Genomic DNA, 19846 nt, shown 5'->3' on the forward strand with positions numbered 1-19846 from the left:
AGTTACTTTGAGCTGCAGGTGAAAGCTGAGTGTACAATGGGCACTAAAGTGAGTGAACTGCCCCTAATGGACATCACAAGCCCCTTCACCAGAGCTGCTACCCCTTCCTGGACTCCCCATAACATTGTATGTTGCAGCAATAGCTCTACATTACTATGTTTCCCTCCATAAAGGGGACACTCGAATTTGAACCAGGAACCTCTTGAACTGCAGGAAATGCTCTACCACTCAGCTTATACCCCACCTCCCTCCTGGCCACAGGGTGGCCTATGGTAGCAGAGGTCAGCCATGGTATCAGAATTTGAATTAGACTTAACATTACTGGCATATGTCATGAAGTATGTTGTTTTCAGCAGCAGTACTTCGCAATACATAATAATAAAATATAAATTACAAAAGTAATATGTATATATGTAATTAAGTAAGTAGTGCAAAAAGAGAGCAAAAAGAAATAAAAATAGTAAGGTATTATATGTACATGGGTTTATTGTCTATTCAGAAATGAATGACGAGCATCATGGTAGCATAGCATCATGTACCGCATTCATTTCCACCATCATCTGTATGTCCTCTCTGTGGAATGCATGGGTTTTCCCCAGGTGCTCCAGTTTCATCCTCACAGTCCAAAGATGTACCAAGTAGGTTAAGTGGTCCCATGATTAGATTAGGGTTTAATCAAGGTTGTCAGGGATTTTGGAGCGGTGTGGCTCGATTGGCTGGACGGGCCTACTCTGCACTGTATCTCTAAATAAAAATAGATAAATAAATCTGATGCCGACGGTAAACAAGTTGTTCCTAAACTGTTGAGTGCCTTCAGGCTCTTGTACCTTCACCTCAATGGTAGCAAAGACAGCATGTCCTGGGTGATGGGGGTCCTTAATGATTGGTGCCACCTGTTTGAGTCATCGACTTTTGAAGGTGTTATTAACGCTGGGGAGGCTAATGCCCACAATGCAGTTGGCTGAATTTACAACTTTCTGCAGCTTTTTCCGATCCTGTACAGTGGCCCCTCCATATCAGAAGGTCTTTGAATGGCAGGGCAGGTTTTAGGGGCTTGATGTCTACTCCTGCTCAAGTATTTTGTGTTCCTCTGTACTCTTCTTGCTCTATTGTCTAATTTTTGGCTATTTTCATTTCCGTCAAAGCTCACAACTGCCGACAACCAGAAACCCCTGTAAATGTGGACGTGAGAGCCATTGAACTACCAACAATGGGATACACCTTGATATACAGCTGCCAGCCAGGGCTGTACCTGGCAGCTGGATCAGAGCACCGGGCATGCAAGAGCGACGGAAAATGGTCAGGGAAGCCACCAGTCTGTCGAGGTGAGTTTGCTCCATAACAACTTGCTGATGGACCAGTAAATAAAGAAGTAAGCCATCTGCTCAAAGCAAGACTGCCCAAGTACACAACAACCTTTGTTCTCTGATAAGAACAGTACAGCAAATATACAGGCTCTTGGACTATTGATGTTGTGCTGATCTTTTAACCTACTTTACAATCACTCTAACCCTCCCTCCCACATAGCCCTCCATTGTTCTTTCTTCCATGTTTTTATTAATGTCGTGAAAGTACTGTTTTGTGGCAACTGTATAGCGCACTACAAAAATAGTGAGGTAGTGGACTGTTCAGAAATGGTGGATGGGAAGAAGCCGTTCCTGAATTGTTGAGTAAGTGGGTTTCACTCCAACTTTAATGCTTGTTTGTTAAGTTTCTGTGCGTCTCTGCAAGAGTTGTGGACAACTAAGTCACAAGGTTCATCTTAACTCCCAAATGCCTGTTATTACATGGTCCAATTATTCACCATTCCTTTTGTGTTTCTGTGTCAGAACCTCCTTCAGCAGCCTTCACCTCACAGTCTAATTTACAAGTTCTGTGACCTTGGCATACTAATATATGAAACTAATTGTTTTTGTACTAACTTTACAGTAATTGACCGATGTAAATCAAAGTATTGAGTACATGAGATGGGAGGTTATATTGAAATTGTGTAAGACATTGGTGAGGCCTAATTTGGACTATTGTGTGCAGTTCTGGTGACCTACCAACAGGAAACATATCAATAAGACTTCAAGAGTGCAGAGAAGATTTACAAGGATTTAGCTGGGACTTGAGGACCTGAGTTACAGGGAAAGGTTGAATAGGACAGGACTTTATTCCCTAGGGAGTAGGAGAATGAGGGGAAATCTGAGAGAGACATACAGAATTATTTTTTAAATATATTTTTATTGAAGGAATGTCACAATACAAAAGACATAATGGATTACATTTTCCTTTATTTTGCTTTTATATCTTACCCCTAAACAAACCTTGCCTTACCCACCCTTATACGTATCATGGTAGCTAATGTCTTTATAATACAACAATTCACAAATACATGTACGGACATTTCACAGCCTTACCCCCACACCACTTCAAGACGAGGACCCACACACATCTACAACATGTCAGATGATCCAAAACATATTACAATTCATCAATCACCCTGTGAGGTAAACCATATGCATGTTAAAAGGGAGGCAACTTCCCAAGTACAATCAAATGCCCTCAACTAGCAGGTAATTCCTTAAGACTCCCAAAATATGACAAGAAAGGTCTCCATTTCAAATAGAACTTTTTCACAGACCCCTTCAAAGTAATTTTAATCTTTTCTAATATATATGTACAGAATTATGAGAGGTATAGATATGGCAAGTATAAGCAAGCTTTTTCCACTGAGGTTGGGTGAGATGAGAACTAGAGGTCATGTGTTAAGGGTGAAATGTTTAAGGGGAACATGGGGCAGAACTTCACTCAGAGGCTGGTGAGCGTGTTTTTTGAGCTACCGGTGGAAGTACTGAATGTAGGTTCAATTCCAATGTTTAAGAGAAGTTTGGATAAATACATGGATGGGAGGGATATGGAGGGCTATGGTCCAGATGCAGGTCGAAGGGACTAGGCAAACTTATAGTTCAGCACAGACTAGATAGTCCAACTGGTCTGATTCTGTGCTGCAGTGTTCTATGTTCCAGTTCAGCTGTCTGAGTCCTTTAACATTAGGTTAAAATATTCTTGCCATGGTTTTTCACGGTTTGTCTGCCGTGCTTTGAGTTGTTTTACCATATTAAAGATACTGTATAAACACAAGTTTGTTGTTGGTAAAGTTTTGTCAAGGTGTCCCAGAAAATATCATGACATAGTCCAAGCACTACTTTGAGGTTTATCTGTAATGAGAAGTTTACTGCCTATCAGCAATTTGCTGTTAAAGAAAGTACAGTTCTATGCACCAGATCACCACACAAGCTCTTTCGCAAAGTCTGTGGGGCAATTTAAATGGAAATCAGTCTATTAATATCTTCACCTGCCTTTCCGAGGCAATTTCATTTCCTTTACAAAGATGGCATCTTGCACAAAATGTAAACAAAACTGGTTTTGCAGCTTTCTCGGTGATGTTGAAGACAAAGCTATGTCAAAAAACATCCTGCCCCAGAGAACAGGAACTGTAACAAGAAAGCCTCATTCCTTCTAAAGAACAGGACAATATAGTAAAGTTAAAGATTAGTAAAATTTCTCACACGTACATCAAAATATAAAATGAAATGTATTGTTTGCATCAACGACCAGTTCAGTTTAAATACATGCTGGGGACAACCCGCAATGTTGCCATTCTTCCAGTGCCAAGATATCATGCCCACAACTGGCTGACCCTAACCCATACATTTTGGATTGTGGAAGGAAATCAGAGCACTTGGAGGAAACTGAAGTGAACATACTAACTTCTTACAGACAGAGGCGAGAATTAAATCCCCATCACATTTGGGACTGCGCAGGCGCGTGAAGGAGGCCCGGGAAGGAGGGAAGATATATAAAGAACGCCGCCTTAAGAAGCGGGCAGCTTCGTTTGCGGGCAGCGGAGTGAGCCGGGCGCAGAGTGTAGGGCTTGGGCTCAGAGGGCTTAGGCGGAAGAGGGCACAGTAGGCTTATCTTTTAGTTCTTGTATTTTCAGTTATTTGGGAGGTATGAGTGTGAGGGCAGCTTGTTGTTCTCGGTGTCGGATGTGGGAGATCCTGGAGTCTCCAAGCCTCCCGGACGTCCACATCTGCGCCAGGTGCGCCGAACTGCAGCTCCTGAGCGACCGAGTTAGGGAACTGGAGCTGCAGCTCGATGATCTTCGCCTGGTCAGGGAGAGTGAGGAGGTGATAGAGAGGAGTTACAGGCAGGTGGTCACTCCGGGACCACGGGAGGCAGATAGGTGGGTTACAGTCAGGAAGGGGAAGAGGCAGGTACTAGAGAGTACCCCAGTGGCTGTACCCCTTGACAATAAGTACTCATGTTTGAGTACTGTTGGGGGGAACAGCCTACCTGGTGGGAGTGGCAGTGGCCGAGCCTCCGTCACAGAAGACGGCCCTGTAGCTCAGAAGGGTAGGGTTAGAAGAAAGAGGACCATAGTAATAGGGGACTCGATAGTCAGGGGTTCAGACAGGCGGTTCTGTGGAGGTGATCGGGAGTCCCGGATGGTAATTTGCCTCCCTGGTGCCAGGGTTTGGGACGTTTCTGATCGCGTCCAAGATATCCTGAAGTGGGAGGGTGAAGAGCCAGAGGTCGTGGTACAGGTAGGTACCAATGACATAGGAAGGAAAGGGGAAGAGGTCCTGAAACGAGAGTATAGGGAGTTAGGAAGGCAGTTAAGAAGAAGGACTGCAAAGGTAGTAATCTCGGGATTACTGCCTGTGCCACGCGACAGTGAGAGTAGGAATAGAATTAGGTGGAGGATGAATGCGTGGCTGTGGGATTGGAGCAGGGGGCAGGGATTCAAGTTTCTGGATCATTGGGACCTCTTCTGGGGCAGGAGTGACCTGTTCAAGAAGGACAGGTTACACTTGAATCGTGGGGGGACCAATATCCTAGCGGGAAGGTTTGCTAGGGCTACAGGGCGGACTTTAAACTAGTAAGATGGGGGGGCGGGAGACTATTTGAGGAGACTATGGGAGAGGAGGTTAGTTCACCAGTGGAGCAAGTAAATAGACAGTGTGTGAGGGAGGAAAGGCAGGTGATGGAGAAGGGATGCACTCAGCCCGAAGATGTAGGGGAGAAGAAAGAAAAGGATAATAAATTTGAATGCATTGTTAGGGATGGAAAGAGAGGAGGAGATGGAGAGTATCTTAAATGTATCTATTTTAATGCTAGGAGCATTGTAAGAAAGGTGGATGAGCTTAAAGCGTGGATTGATACCTGGAATTATGATGTTGCAGCTATTAGTGAAACATGGTTGCAGGAAGGGTGTATTTGGCAACTAAATATTCCTGGATTTAGTTGCTTCAGGTGTGATAGAGTAGGAGGGGCCAGAGGAGGAGGTGTTGCATTGCTTGTCTGAGAAAATCTTATGGCGGTGCTTTGGAAGGATAGATTAGAGAGCTCCTCTAGGGAGGCCATTTGGGTGGAATTGAAGAATGGGAAAGGTGCAGTAACACTGATAGGAGTGTATTATAGGCCACCTAATGGGGCGCGTGAGTTGGAAGAGCAAATGTGTAAGGAGATAGCAGATATTTGTAGTAAACACAAGGTGGTGATTGTGGGAGATTTTAATTTTCCACACGTAGACTGGGAAGCTCATTCTGTAAAAGGGCTGGATGGTTTAGAGTTTGTGAAATGTGTGCAGGATAGTTTTTTGCAACAATACATAGAAGTACCGACTAGAGATGGGGCAGTGTTGGATCTCCTGTTAGGGAATGCGATAGGTCAGCTGACAGATGTATGTGTTGGGGAGCACTTCGGGTCCAGTGATCACAATAGCATTAGCTTCAATATAATTATGGAGAAGGACAGGACTGGACCTAGAGTTGAGATTTTTGATTGGAGAAAGGCTAACTTTGAGGGGATGCAAAGGGATTTAGAGAGAGTGGATTGGGTCAAGTTGTTTTATGGAAGGATGTAATAGAGAAATGGAGGTCATTTAAGGGTGAAATTATGAGGGTACAAAATCTTTATGTTCCTGTTAGGGTGAAAGGAAAGGTTAAAGGTTTGAGAGCACCATGGTTTTCAAGGGATATTAGAAATATGGTTCAGAAAAAGAGGGATGTCTACAATAGATATAGGCAGCATGGAGTAAAGGAATTGCTCGAGGAATATAAAGAATGTAAAAGGAATCTTAAGAAAGAGATTAGAAAAGCTAAAAGAAGATACGAGGTTGGTTTGGCAAATAAGGTGAAAGTAAATCCGAAAGGTTTCTACAGTTATATTAAAAGCAAGAGGATAGTGAGGGATAAAATTGGCCCCTTAGAGAATCAGAGTGGTCAGCTATGTGTGGAACCGAAGGAGATGGGAGAGATTTTGAATGATTTCTTCTCTTTGGTATTCACTAAGGAGAAGGATATTGAATTGTCTAAGGTGAGGGAAACAAGTAAGGAAGTTATGGAACCTATGACAATTAAAGAGGTGGAGGTACTGGCGCTTTCAAGAAATTTAAAAGTGGATAAATCTCCGGGTCCTGACAGGATATTCCCCAGGACATTGAGGGAAGTTTGTGCAGAAATAGCAGGAGCTCTGACGGAGATCTTTAATATGTCATTAGAAACGGGGATTGTGCCGGAGGATTGGCGTATTGCTCATGTGGTTCCATTGTTTAAAAAGGGTTCTAGAAGGAAGCCTAGCAATTATAGACCTGTCAGTTTGACATCAGTGGTGGGTAAATTAATGGAAAGTATTCTTAGAGATAGTATTTATAATTATCTGGATAGACGGGATCTGATTAGGAGTAGCCAGCATGGATTTGTGCGTGGAAGGTCATGTTTGACAAACCTTATTGAATTTTTTGAAGAAGTTACGAGGAGTGTTGATGAGGGTAAGGCAGTGGATGTAGTCTATATGGACTTCAGCAAAGCCTTTGACAAAGTTCCACGTGGAAGGTTAGTTAAGAAGGTTCAGTCGTTAGGTATTAATGCTGGAGTAATAAAATGGATTCAACAGTGGCTAGATGGGAGATGCCAGAGAGTAGTGGTGGATAATTGTTTATCGGGATGGAGGCCGGTGACTAGCGGGGTGCCTCAGGGATCTGTTTTGGGCCCAATGTTGTTTGTAATATACATAAATGATCTGGATGATGGGGTGGTAAATTGGATTAGTAAGTATGCTGATGATACTAAGGTAGGAGGTGTTGTGGATAATGAGGTGGGTTTTCAAAGCTTGCAGGGAGATTTATGCCGGTTAGAAGAATGGGCTGAACGTTGGCAGATGGAGTTTAATGCTGAGAAGTGTGAGGTTCTACATTTTGGCAGGAATAATCCAAATAGAACATACAGAGTAAATGCTAGGGCATTGAGGAATACAGAGGAACAAAGAGATCTAGGAATAACTGTGCATAGTTCCTTGAAAGTGGAGTCTCATGTAGATAGGGTGGTGAAGAGGGCTTTTGGAACGCTGGCCTTTATAAATCAAAGCATTGAGTACAGAAGTTGGGATGTAATGCTAAAGTTGTACAAGGCATTGGTAAGGCCAAATTTGGAATATTGTGTGCAGTTCTGGTCACCGAATTATAGGAAAGATATCTATAAATTAGAGAGAGTGCAGAGACGATTTACTAGGATGTTACCTGGGTTTCAGCAATTAAGTTACAGAGAAAGGTTGAACAAGTTAGGTTTCTATTCATTGGAGCGTAGAAGGTTGAGGGGGGATTTGATCGAGGTATTTAAAATTTTGAGAGGGATAGATAGAGTTGATGTGAACAGGCTGTTTCCATTGAGAGTAGGGGAGATTCAAACTAGAGGACGTGATTTGAGAGTTAGGGGGCAGAAGTTTAAGGGAAACACGAGGGGGTATTTCTTTACTCAAAGAGTGATAGCTGTTTGGAATGAGCTTCCTGTAGAAGTAGTAGAAGCCAGTTCAGTTGTGTCATTTAAGGTAAAATTGGATAGGTATATGGACAGGAAAGGAGTGGCTGAGTGCGGGTAGGTGGGACTAGGTGAGATTAAGGGTTCGGCACGGACTAGGAGGGCCAAGATGGCCTGTTTCCGTGCTGTGATTGTTATATGGTTATATGGTTATATCACTGATCACCTGCACTGTAAAGTGTTACACGACACCACTCGTTCTGTTATAGTTTGAAATGGCACATTCATTCTCCTCTACAAGATTTGAATTAGGTAATACAGCTGTTCCATTCTTCACACCCTGGGTTTGGGTGAGCTGCAGAGATCTTATCTCACCAGAAGACCATCTGAGAAAAGAGTAGAATTCATCCCATCACATTGTTCTGCCACTCCATCATGGCAGATTCATTTTCTCTCTCAACCCCACTCTCCTGCCTTCTCCCCATAAATTTTGACACTCCAATCAAGCTCCTGTCAACCTCCACTTTAAAAATACCCTCTGACTTGGCTTCCACAGCCGTCCGTGACATTGAATTCTGCAGATTTACCTTCCTCTGGCTAAAGAAATTTCTCTTCATCTCTGTTGTAAATGGACGTCCTTCTATTCTGAGGTAGTGCCCTCTGGTCCTAGACTCCCCCACTATAGGAAACATCTTCTCCACATCCACTCTGTTGAGCTCTTACAATATTTGATAGATTTGAATGAAGATCTCCCCTTATTCTTCTAATCTTCTGGCATTGTAACATCCAGCCTGTTAAACAAGATGGCTGCCTGTAACAAAATCCCACAGTCTTGGTTGTATTTTTCCATGTGTATTAACATTTTTGAACATACTTGTGGTGAACTACGTGTGCCTGTCTGGACACGCCCCCTGCTGACTGTTCCTGTGGCTCCTCCCACAGGCCCCTGTATAAAGGCGATCAAGGCCTGAGCCCGGCCTCTCAGTCTCCAGGATGTAGTATGATGGTCACTCACTGCTGGTTCCTTCTTCCAGTCAATAAAAGCCGATATCTCGCCTTTACGTCTCAGAGTGAGTTATTGATGGCGCATCAATTTTATTGACTGGAAGTTTTAAAACATGGAAACAGTTTTACGTCTGGAAAGGTTGGATTTGGACCCTCAAGACCCTGAAGCAGCTCTTGCTTTTGAACTCTGGCTTGCATGCTTCCAATCATACTTGAAGGAGGTTCGTGCGACTGACCCTGCCGTTATGCACAGAATTCTCCTCTCGGGGGTCACCCCAAAAGTTTATTCCATTATCCAGGACCTGCCAACCTACGATGGGGCACTGGATGCCCGCAAAAGACAGTACCTGTGGCCGGTGAACACCGTCTACGCAAGATATTGTTTAGCTACCCGGCGACAGCGGCCTGGCAAATCGAGCGCTGAGTTTCTCCGAGCACTACAGACACTTGTCCGAACTTGTGACTGCAAGACACTCACGGCAGAACAGCATGCGGAGCTGCTAGTACGAGACGCCTTTGTGACGGGACTGAGGTCAGTGTATGTGCGCCAGCGGCTGCTGGAAAAAGCCAATCTTACCTCACACTCGGCGATCAAGACGGCCAACGCTCTGGAAGCTGCTCTGCACAATGCTGACGCTGTCCATTTGCGTGATTCCCCGTCGGTTCAGTGGACACCTCAGACCCCGCCACCGCCGGTTCCCGGGAGCGAATTCGCCAACGCTGCTGCCAGTCATGATTCCACGAGCTCCCCGAACCCGACCACGGCTGCGGCCCGTCAGAAGCCCGTGCTTTGTTACTTCCGTGGACTCAAAAATCACCCCCGAAAATGCTGCCCAGCGCGAGAAGTGACCTGCTCCAGCTGCGGAAAGCGGGGCCACTTCGCCAAGATCTGTAAGTCTAAACTACGAGTGGAGTGCAGCGCTGCGGGTGAGACGTGGGGGCCGCCATCTTGCATGCCCGGATGTGGGCGGCCATCTTTGTCGGCGTCAGTACGCCCCGCCCCGACCCTCCGATGCTTACTGGGTACCCCGGATGTGGGCGGCCATCTTTGTTGGCGTCAGCCTGCCCTGCCCCCGACCCTCCGATGCTTACCGGGTACCCTGACGGCTCAACTCTGGCCACTGTAACCCTCAATCAAAGCGCCCCACACCAGCTTGCAAGGTCCATGATGGACATCCTGGTGGAGGGGCACAGGACTAGATGCCTGTTGAACATGGGCAGCACTGAGAGTTTTATTCACCCGGACACAGTGCAACGCTGTGGACTTGCAACACGGCCGGTAAGTCGGAGGATCAATTTGGCTTCTGGGTCGTATTCCACAGACATCCGGGTGGGTTGTGTAGCGACATTGGTGGTGCAGGGCACAGGATATCGGAACTTTGCGCTACTGGTCATGCCTAAACTGTGCGCACCTGTGCTATTGGGGCTGGACTTCCAGAGCCATCTTGAAAGTGTGACTATGGTATATGACGGGCCCCTCCCACCACTCACTGTCCGGAATCCTCAGGTCTGTGGGACTTAATCACTACTGACCACACACACACACACGGGCCCACACGTCCCATTCAGCACCATGCCGACAGCTGCGCTACCGACACCACTTGCAGTCTCTCCACCCTCAAGGTCCCTCCCCCAACCTGACCCCCGACTGTAAACCTGTGGCAACTAAAAGCAGGAGGTACAGCGTGGGGGACAGGGCCTTCATTCAATCAGAGGTGCAGCGGCTGCTCAGGGAGGGGATCATTGAGCCAAGCACAAGCCCTTGGAGGGCCCAGGTAGTTGTTGTTCGGACTGGGCAGAAAAATAGGATGGTGGTGGACAAAAGTCAAACCATCAATAGGTTCACGCAGCTTGACGCGTACCGCCTACCCCGCATCGCGGATATGGTCAACCAGATAGCTCAGTACAAGGTGTACTCGACAATAGGTCTGAAATCCGCTTATCACCAGCTCCCCATCCGCCCAGAGGACCGCCCCTACACCGCCTTCAAGGCAGGCGGCAGGCTCTATCACTTCCTGCATGTCCCCTTCGGTGTCACAAATGGTGTCTCTGTCTTCCAGAGGGAAATAGACCGGATAGTGGACCAGTACCAACTGAAGGCCACATTTCCCTATCTGGATAACATCACCATCTGTGGTCACGACTGGCCAGATCACAACGCCAACCTCCGACGATTTCTCCAAGTGGCCGCAGCTCTGAACCTTACTTATAACAGGGACAAGTGTGTGTTCGGAACCACCCGCCTTGCTATTCTTGGGTATGTCGTGGAAAACGGGGTCATTGGCCCTGATCCCGACCGTATGCGCCCCCTGTTAGAACTCCCTCTTCCCACCACTCTCAAAGCCCTCAGACGGGGCCTGGGTTTTTTTTCCAATTACGCCCAATGGGTCCCCCATTACGCAGACAAGGCCCGCCCCCTGGTCAAGTCTACCACTTTTCCCCTCTCTGCTGAGGCCTGCGCGGCCTTCAGCTGCATTAAAGAGGACATTGCCAAAGCTACGATGCATGCGGTGGACGAGACCATTCCCTTCCAAGTGGTGTGTGATGCCTCCGATTTCGCTCTGGTAGGAGATTGGTGCTGTCTTCTTTGGTCTTAGACTCTCCCACAATTGGAAACATCCTTTTCATATCCATTTTATCAAGGCCTTTCACCATTTGATAAGCTTCAATTATGTCACCGCTCTTTCCATAGTCCAGTCATCAAATAATCTTCATCCTTGTCCTGACAGTCACCCAGTTAACTGTCTCCTGCAACCTAGGGATAACTAACTCCATGTAGCTTTTGTCTGTCACCTCCTTATTCTCCCATTTGAGTTCTAGGTCATCGAGTTGAAGCTCCAGCTCCTCAATACATTCTTTCAGGAGCTGCAGCTCAGTACATTTGCTACAGATTTGTTTATCTGGGAGAACGGCAGTCTCCCAGACTTCCCACATCCCACACACTATACAAAACACTGTCCCTGAAGCAATTCTCATGATACTATGCACTAATGGATGAGGAATAAGCAACCAGGAACCCAGAGAGTAATTTATAAGACAATCTAACTCACCCAAGCCTGATCTCGTCTAAGCCTTATGAGCCAAAGCCACTCTAAAGACTGACACATTCCAAAAGAATGGCACTTCCACTTGCACCTGTGCAAACTCTACCTTTGGAATCTCGATCACCATGCTGATTAAACATTTGTTCTTTTCATGCACCCCTGGTGTGGATTGTCCAACTTAGAGAAAACTCACTTGAAGCTCTGCTTTTTAAATCTTGAATGCAGACCTGACTGAAAAGCAATTCTTTTATGCTCCTCAACTCAGAGATTTTGCCACAAAACTCTGCCTTTGAAATGTCAATCACCACTCTGCTTAAAAAGTAGCTCTTTTCATGCACCACTGGTGTGGATAGTCCAAGATTAACAGTGATTAATGAAATGCAAAAAGTAGCAAATCTCAGGCTTGCTTCTGTACTGTATGACTCCATGACTGAGTGGTAGATGTGGTGTGTGAAGATATGTTAAAAAGAGAGAAAAAAATATTGGTCTTAATATCGTGCAAAGGACTGGTCAAGTGAACTAACATCATTTGAATTTGAAGTTTTGTAACAAAGAGCTGAGACGAGGAGATAATTCAAATTTCAAAGTAAATTTATTATGAAATTCTACATATGTAATCAAATACTACCCTAAAATTTGTTATCTTGCCAGCATTCACAGTGGAAAAAATACAATAGAGTCAATGAAAAACTACACACAAATGAACACAACCGATGTGCAAAAGAAGACAATTTGTGCACTTCAATTTTTCTGCATCAAATAATAGTTGTATTAATAAAATAAAATACAATAAAGTTGTATTAATAAAAGCAGTATGCAATATGAAAATGCTTATCTCTCAATTGACCTCGAGGATTTAATTGTGCCTGCGCAGCAAATAATAATTAATGTTTGTATTTGACAAGACCTAATGATCTTGCTGTTGTTTTTCAGCTGGACCCAAAATGAATGGGAAACCAAAAGAGACTGATTCAGGATCCCACAGAACAAAGGCTCCGGGTAGGTGGTTATTTCTGATTATTTAACCCATCAGTTGCTTTTGCTTCTCCAGTAACTTCTTCTATTGGTCTCTCAAAATGAAAATGTTACAATTTTCAGATTAATATGTAGAGCATTAATAAGTTTTCTTATTAAGATTTAGCATTCATGTTACAAATGTGTAGAATTAATATGTACAATATTAGAAACATAGAAAAACTACAGCACAATACAGGCCCTTCAGCCCACAATGCTGTGCTGAATGTGTACTTACTTTAGAAATTACCTTGAATTACCCATAGCCCTCTCTTTTTCTAAGCTCCATGTAGCCATCCAGGAGTCTCTTAAAAGACTCTATCGTATCCAACACAACCATCGCCAGCAGCCCATTCCATGCACTCACTACTCTGCATAAAAAATTTACCCCTGACCTCTCCTCTGTACCTACTTCCAAGCACCTTAAAAATGTGCCCTCTCGTGCTAGCCATTTCAGCCCTGCGAAAAGCCTCTGACTATACACACAATCAATGCTCCTCATTAATTTATACACCTCTATCAGGTCACCTCTAATGCTCCGTCACTCCAAGGAGAAAAGGCAGAGTTCACTCAACTTGTTCTCATAAGGCATGCTCCCCAATCCAGGAAATATCCTTGTAAATCTCCTTTGCACCCTTTCTATAGTTTCCACATCCTTCCTGTAGTGAGGTGACCAGAACTGAGCACAGTACTCCAAGCAGGGTCTGACCAGGGTCCTATATAGCTGCAACATTGCCTCTCAGCTCTTAAATTCAATTCCACTATTGATGAAGGCCAATACACCATATGCCTTCTTAACCATGGAGTCAACCTGTGCATCAGCTTTGAGTGTCCTATGGATTTGGACCCCAAGATCCCTCTGATCCTCCACACTGCCAAGAGTCTTACCATTAATACTATATTCTGCCGTCATATTTGACCTACCAAAATGAACCACCTCACACTTAATAATATATCAATGTATATTTACAGGATTAATAAACATAGCATTTCAGGCACTTGGTATTTGCTGCAATGGTGTTTATTTAAAATAAAAGGTTAATTTTAGTTATTTTGAGTTCCCTTTTACAAATGGAATTCAATGAAAGTATGATGTAAGAACAGTATTGAAAAGGTGCAGGAAGAACTCAGTGAGTCAGGCAACTCTGTGGAGGAGAATGGACAATTGTTGTTTTGGGTTGAGATCCTTCATCTGGACGGGACACTGCTGCACCGACTTCCTCAGCAAAGATCCCTCACCTCCACTGACAACCCATTCTTACATTGAATGTGTGTCACCAGGCTCCAGTAACTTTTCCTTAATGGTAGCAAGGGCATGTATTGGATGAAAAGGATCCTTAATGATGGACGCTGCCTTTTTGAGGCATCACCACTTGAAAGTGTCCTCGATGCTGGGAAGTATGCTTATGAAATTCGTTAGGGGAATAAGTGAATGTGGACAGTCTCTGCTCCCAGGTTGGGGAATTATGAACTAGAGGGCATAGAGTTCAGGTGAGAGGGGAAAGATTTAATAGAAGCTTGAGGGGTGACTTCTTCACATGGAGTGGTCAGTATATGGAATGCAATGCCAGAGGAAGTGGTGGTGAAGATGTATTAACAATATTTATAAGGTGCGTGGATAGGAAGGATGGATAAGAGAGGAGATGGCCAAAGTTAATTGAAGGAAACACTAACAGAGATTAAGAAGAACAGCAATGGATGGAATTTCTGTGAGCAATTTGGAAGGCGCAGGAAAGATACATCCCAAGAATTGAGTAGTATTCTAAAGGGGCAGGGGAATGAGCCAATTGTGGCTGACAAGGGAGATCAGAGACAGCATGAAAGTAAAAGAAAATGCATAGAGTACAGCAAAAATTAGTGGTGAGTTAAAGGATTGTGAAGCTTTTAAAAACCAACAGAAGGTAACTTCAAAAGCCATAAGGAGAAAAAAAAATGTGAAGGTAAGATAGCCAATAATATAAAAGAGTTTTTAAAAGGTATATAAAAAGTTTTTCAGATATATAAAGAGTAAAGGAGAGATGAGTGTGAATACCTGACTACTGGAAAATAACACTAGAGAGCTAGTGATGGAGGACAAAGAAATGGCAGACAAATTTAATAAGTATTTTGCATCAGTCTTCACTGTGTAAGACACTGGCCAAATGCCAGAAATGCTAAAGTGTCAGAGGGCAGAAATGAGTGTTGTTCCTATTACTAAGGAGAAAGTGCTTGGGAAGCTGAAAAGTCTGAAGGTCGATAATTCACCTGGACCAGATGGACTACATCCTGAGGCAGCTGAAGAGATTGTGGAGGCATTAGTAATGATCTTTCAAGAATAAGAAGATTCTGACATGGTTCTGGAGAACCAGAAAATTGCAAATTTCACTCCATTTTTTGAGAAGGGAGGGAGGTAGAAGAAAGGAAAAATATAGGCCAGGTTGGTAAGATATTGGAGTCCATTATTAAGGATGAAGTTTTGGGGTAATTGGAGGCACATGATAAAATAGGCCAAAGTGAGAATGCTTTTCTTAAGAAGAAATCTTGCCTGACAAATCTGTTGGAATTCTTTGAGAAATAACAGGCAGGATAGACAAAGCAGAGTCAGTAGATATTGTTCACTTGGATTTTCCGAAGGCTTCTGACAAGTTGCCACACATGAGGCTGCTTAACAAGATAAGAACCTATGGTATTACAGGAAAGATACAAGCATGGATGGAAGATTGTATGACTGGCAGAAAGCAAAGTTCAGAACAAAGGAAGGCTTTACTGGTTGGCTGATGGTGACAAGTGATGTGCAGCAGGGTTCAGTGTTGGGACAGCTTCTTTTTGCATTATATGTCAATGATTTTGATGAAGGAATTGATGGCTTTGGGGCCAAATTTGTGGACAATGCAAATATACGTTGAGGGACAACTGGTGTTTAGGAAGAATGGTGCCTGCTGATGGACTTAGAAAGCTTGGGAAAATGGGCAAAGTAGTTGGAATATTGTGTATGGTCATGCACTTTGGCAGAAGGAGTAAAGGTGTAGATTATTTTCTAAATGAGGAGAAAATTCAAAAGTGAGAGGTGCAAAGTAACTTGTGGAGGATTCCTTAAAAGTTAACTTGCAGGTTGAGTTGGTGGTACAGAAAGCAAAGGCAATGTTAACATACATTTTGAGAGGAACAGAGGCACCTCCATTTCCTAAGTGAAGTGGAAAATCTAGTCAGGTGGAAGAAGGCAGCATACATGACGTTGAGGAAGCAAGGATCAGATCAGTCTTTTGAGGAATATAGGATAGCAAGAAAGAAGCTTAAGAAGGGGCTGAGAAGAGCAAGAAGGGGGCATGAGAAGGCCTTGGTGAGTAGGGTAAAGGAAAACCCCAAGGCATTCTTCAATTATGTGAAGAACAAAAGGATGACAGGAGTGAAGGAAGGACCAATTAGAGAAAAAAGTGGGAAGATGTGCCTGGAGGCTGTGGAAGTGAGCAAGGTCCTCAATGAATATTTCTCTTCTGTATTCACCAATGAGAGGGAACTTAATGACGGTGAGGACAATATGAGTGAGGTTGATGTTCTGGAGCATGTTGAAATTAAGGGAGAGGAGATGTTGGAGTTGTTAAAATACATAAGGACAGATAAGTCCCCGGGTCCTGACGGAATATTCCCCAGGCTACTCCATGAGGCGAGGGAAGAGATTGCTGAGCCTCTGGCTAGGATCTTTATGTCCTCGTTGTCCACGGGAATGGTACCGGAGGATTGGAGGGAGGCAAATGTTGTCCCCTTGTTCAAAAAAGGTAGTAGGGATAGCCTGGATAATTATAGACCAGTGAGCCTTACATCTGCGGTGGGAAAGCTGTTGGAAAAGATTCTTAGAGATTGGATCTATGGGCATTTAGAGAATCATAATCTGATAAGGGACAGCCAGCATGGCTTTGTGAAGGGCAAATCATGTCTGACAAGCCTGATAGAGTTCTTTGAGGAGGTGACTAGGCATATAGATGAGGGTAGTGCAGTGGATGTGATCTACATGGATTTTAGTAAGGCATTTGACAAGGTTCTACATGGTAGGCTTATTCAGAAAGTCAGAAGGCATGGGATCCAGGGAAGTTTGGCCAGGTGGATTCAGAATTGGCTTGCCCGCAGAAGGCAGAGGGAGTACATTTGGGTTGGAGGGTTGTGACTAGTGGTGTCCCTCAAGGATCTGTTCTGGGACCTCTACTTTTTGTGATTTTTATTAATGACCCGGATGTGGGGGTAGAAGGGTGGGTTGGCAAGTTTGCAGATGACACAAAGGTTGGTGGTGTTGTAGATAGTGTAGAGGATTGTCAAAGATTGCAGAGAGACATTGATAGGATGCAGACGTGGGCTAAGAAGTGGCATATGGAGTTCAACCTGGAGAAGTGTGAGGTGGTACACTTTGGAAGGACAAACTCCAAGGCAGAGTACAAAGTAAATGGCAGGATACTTGGTAGTGTGGAGGAGCAGAGGGATCTGGGGGTACATGTCCACAGATCCCTGAAAGTTTCCTCACAGGTAGATAGGGTAGTTAAGAAAGCTTATGGGGTGTTAGGTTTTATAAGTCGAGGGATGGAGTTTAAGAGTCGCGATGTAATGATGCAGCTCTATAAAACTCTGGTTAGGCCACACTTGGAGGACTGTGTCCATTTCTAGTCGCCTCAGTATAGGAAGGATGTGGAAGCATTGGAAAGGGTACAGAGGAGATTTATCAGGGTGCTGCTTGGTTTAGAGAGTATGGATTATGATAAGAGATTAAGGGAGCTAGGGCTTTAGTTTTTGGAGAGAAGGAGAATAAAAGGAGACATGATTGAGGTGTACAAGATATTAAGAGGAATAGATGGAGTGGATAGCCAGTGCCTCTTCCCCAGGGCACCACTGCTCGGTACAAGAGGACATGGCTTTAAGGTAAGGGGAGGGAAGTTCAAGGAGGATATTAGAGGAAGGTTTTTTACTCAGAGAGTTGTTGGTGCGTGGAATGCACTGGGTCAGTGGTGGAGGCAGATACACTAGTGAAATTTAAGAGACTACTAGACAGGTATATGGAGGAATTTAAGTTTGGGGGTTATATGGGAGGCAGGGTTTGAGGGTCAGCACAACATTGTGGGCCGAAGGGCCTGTACACATTATGTTCTATGTTCTAAGATTGTGGCAAGCAAGGCCTTCCCCCCCCCACCTCACCATTTCCACCCCATTTTAACTGCATTTTTAATGATCACCACATCTGGTATGGGAGCAGCCAAGCATTGGACCAGAAGTCACTACAAAGGACTGTCAGAGTGGTTGAGAGGATCATTGAGGTCTCCCTATTATCAAGAGTAATGCGTAGGCAGGGCCCTTAGTGTTATAAAGGATCTCATCCAACATCCTTTTTCACTTTCTGCCATCAGGCAGGAAACTCCAATGTGTAAAACCTAGAATGGTCAGGATGGGAAACAGTTTGCTCCCTCAGTCCGTTACACTTCTGAACCTGCTGCATCACAATCAAAGTATCACTAGCTAATCTATTCTATACCTTACAATATTTAATTTATGCCCTTTAGTTTGATATGTGTGCACGATTCATTTGTAAAGTTTGTCCTTATTAAGTTATTGTGTCTTTTGTGTTGTCTCATTTGATTGTATACATATATAGTTAAATGACAATAGACTTGAGTAGAATACAAAAGCAAGGATGTAATACTAAGGCCTTATAAGGCATTGGTCACATCGCAGTTTTGGGCCCTAATCTAAGAAGAGATATGCTGGCATTGGAGAGGGTCCAGAACAGGATCCCAGAATAGTAAGGGTTAACATATGAGAAGTGCTTGATGACTTTGGCCTGTACACAGTGGAGTGTAGAGGAATGGGTGGGGTGATCCTATTGAATATTGAGTGCCTAGATAAAGGGGGAGTGGAGAAGCTGTTTCCTATATGGGGGGGTGGGGGACGACTTGGACCAGAGGGCACAAACTCAGTAGAGAAGGACATCCATTTTGAACAGAGATGAAGTTTACAGTTCTTTAACCAGAGGGTTGTGAACCTATAGAATTCATTGCCACAGATTACTGTGCAGGCCAAGTAATTAGGTATTTTTAAGGCAGAGGTTGATAGTTTCTTGATTAATCAGAATATCGAAGGTTACGGAGAGAAGGCAGCAGAATATGGTTGAAAGGGATTATAAATCAGTGATGCTGGAATCATGGGACTAGCTTGGATGGGGATCAAGGATCAAATTTATTCGTCACATGTATTACATGTATTAGAAATTTGCTGTGATTTGTTGATCAGGGTGTGACATGCAACAAATAACATTCAACAATCAAAGAATTATATAAGAGTAAAGTTAGAGGATAAAGTATGGATCTGGAATAAATTGTGCATAAATACCAGATGTATTTACTATGCAGTGCAGTCACTGAGATAAAGGGGGTGGGGGCTAACTGGAATGGCTGATTAGCTTAATTGTTTGGGGGAAGGAAAGATGGCATGCAGTTTCTGTTTAAATAACTCCATGGCAATTTTTTTGTAGGGTAAGTAGGATTCACACTGATTTTACCACCCACTTCTTGGTCCTGGCGTATACAATCTTGCTTAGCATGGGCCAGTTGGGTTGAAGAATCTGTTTCCTTCATCTATGGCAACAAAACTATAAACAATGTTTTTGTAGAACAAGTAGTTGTTTATTGATTTCTCCCTAACTTGGTCTGTGATTTTTAAAATGTAAAATATCCTTTTATTCCTTTCAGTTCCTCCAGATGTGTTTGCTCGTAATTCTCTTTGGAAGGGCTTCTACGAATACCTTGGAAAGAAACAGCCAGCAACGTTAACAGTTAATTATTTTAATATTTCCAGTGGTCGAGTGAATGTTACTTTCATTGAACACAGCAGCATGGAGCTAAAGCTCTCAGGTAGGTTTTATTGTTTTGTATCTCTAGACCTCGAGAGCAGACGGGAAATTCAGAAGTGGAATATAAAACATTACACCATAGTACAGGCTCCTTAGTTCATGATGTTGTGCTG

The 19846-nt window shown here is 43.9% G+C and overlaps 1 protein-coding gene across 1 annotated transcript in view; it reads left to right on the top strand.

The window, feature by feature from the left end:
• LOC132400744 (CUB and sushi domain-containing protein 1-like) overlaps nucleotides 1-19846 on the top strand; it is a 2029389-nt gene that overhangs the window by 1992867 nt on the left and 16676 nt on the right. Inside the window, exons 64-66 of the mRNA XM_059982042.1 lie at nucleotides 1146-1325; nucleotides 12788-12853; nucleotides 19573-19734. Coding sequence (XP_059838025.1) covers nucleotides 1146-1325; nucleotides 12788-12853; nucleotides 19573-19734 — 408 coding nt within the window. The remainder of the gene's footprint in view (nucleotides 1-1145; nucleotides 1326-12787; nucleotides 12854-19572; nucleotides 19735-19846) is intronic.

Source organism: Hypanus sabinus, chromosome 10, assembly GCF_030144855.1.
Source record: "Hypanus sabinus isolate sHypSab1 chromosome 10, sHypSab1.hap1, whole genome shotgun sequence".
NCBI lineage: Eukaryota > Metazoa > Chordata > Chondrichthyes > Myliobatiformes > Dasyatidae > Hypanus > Hypanus sabinus.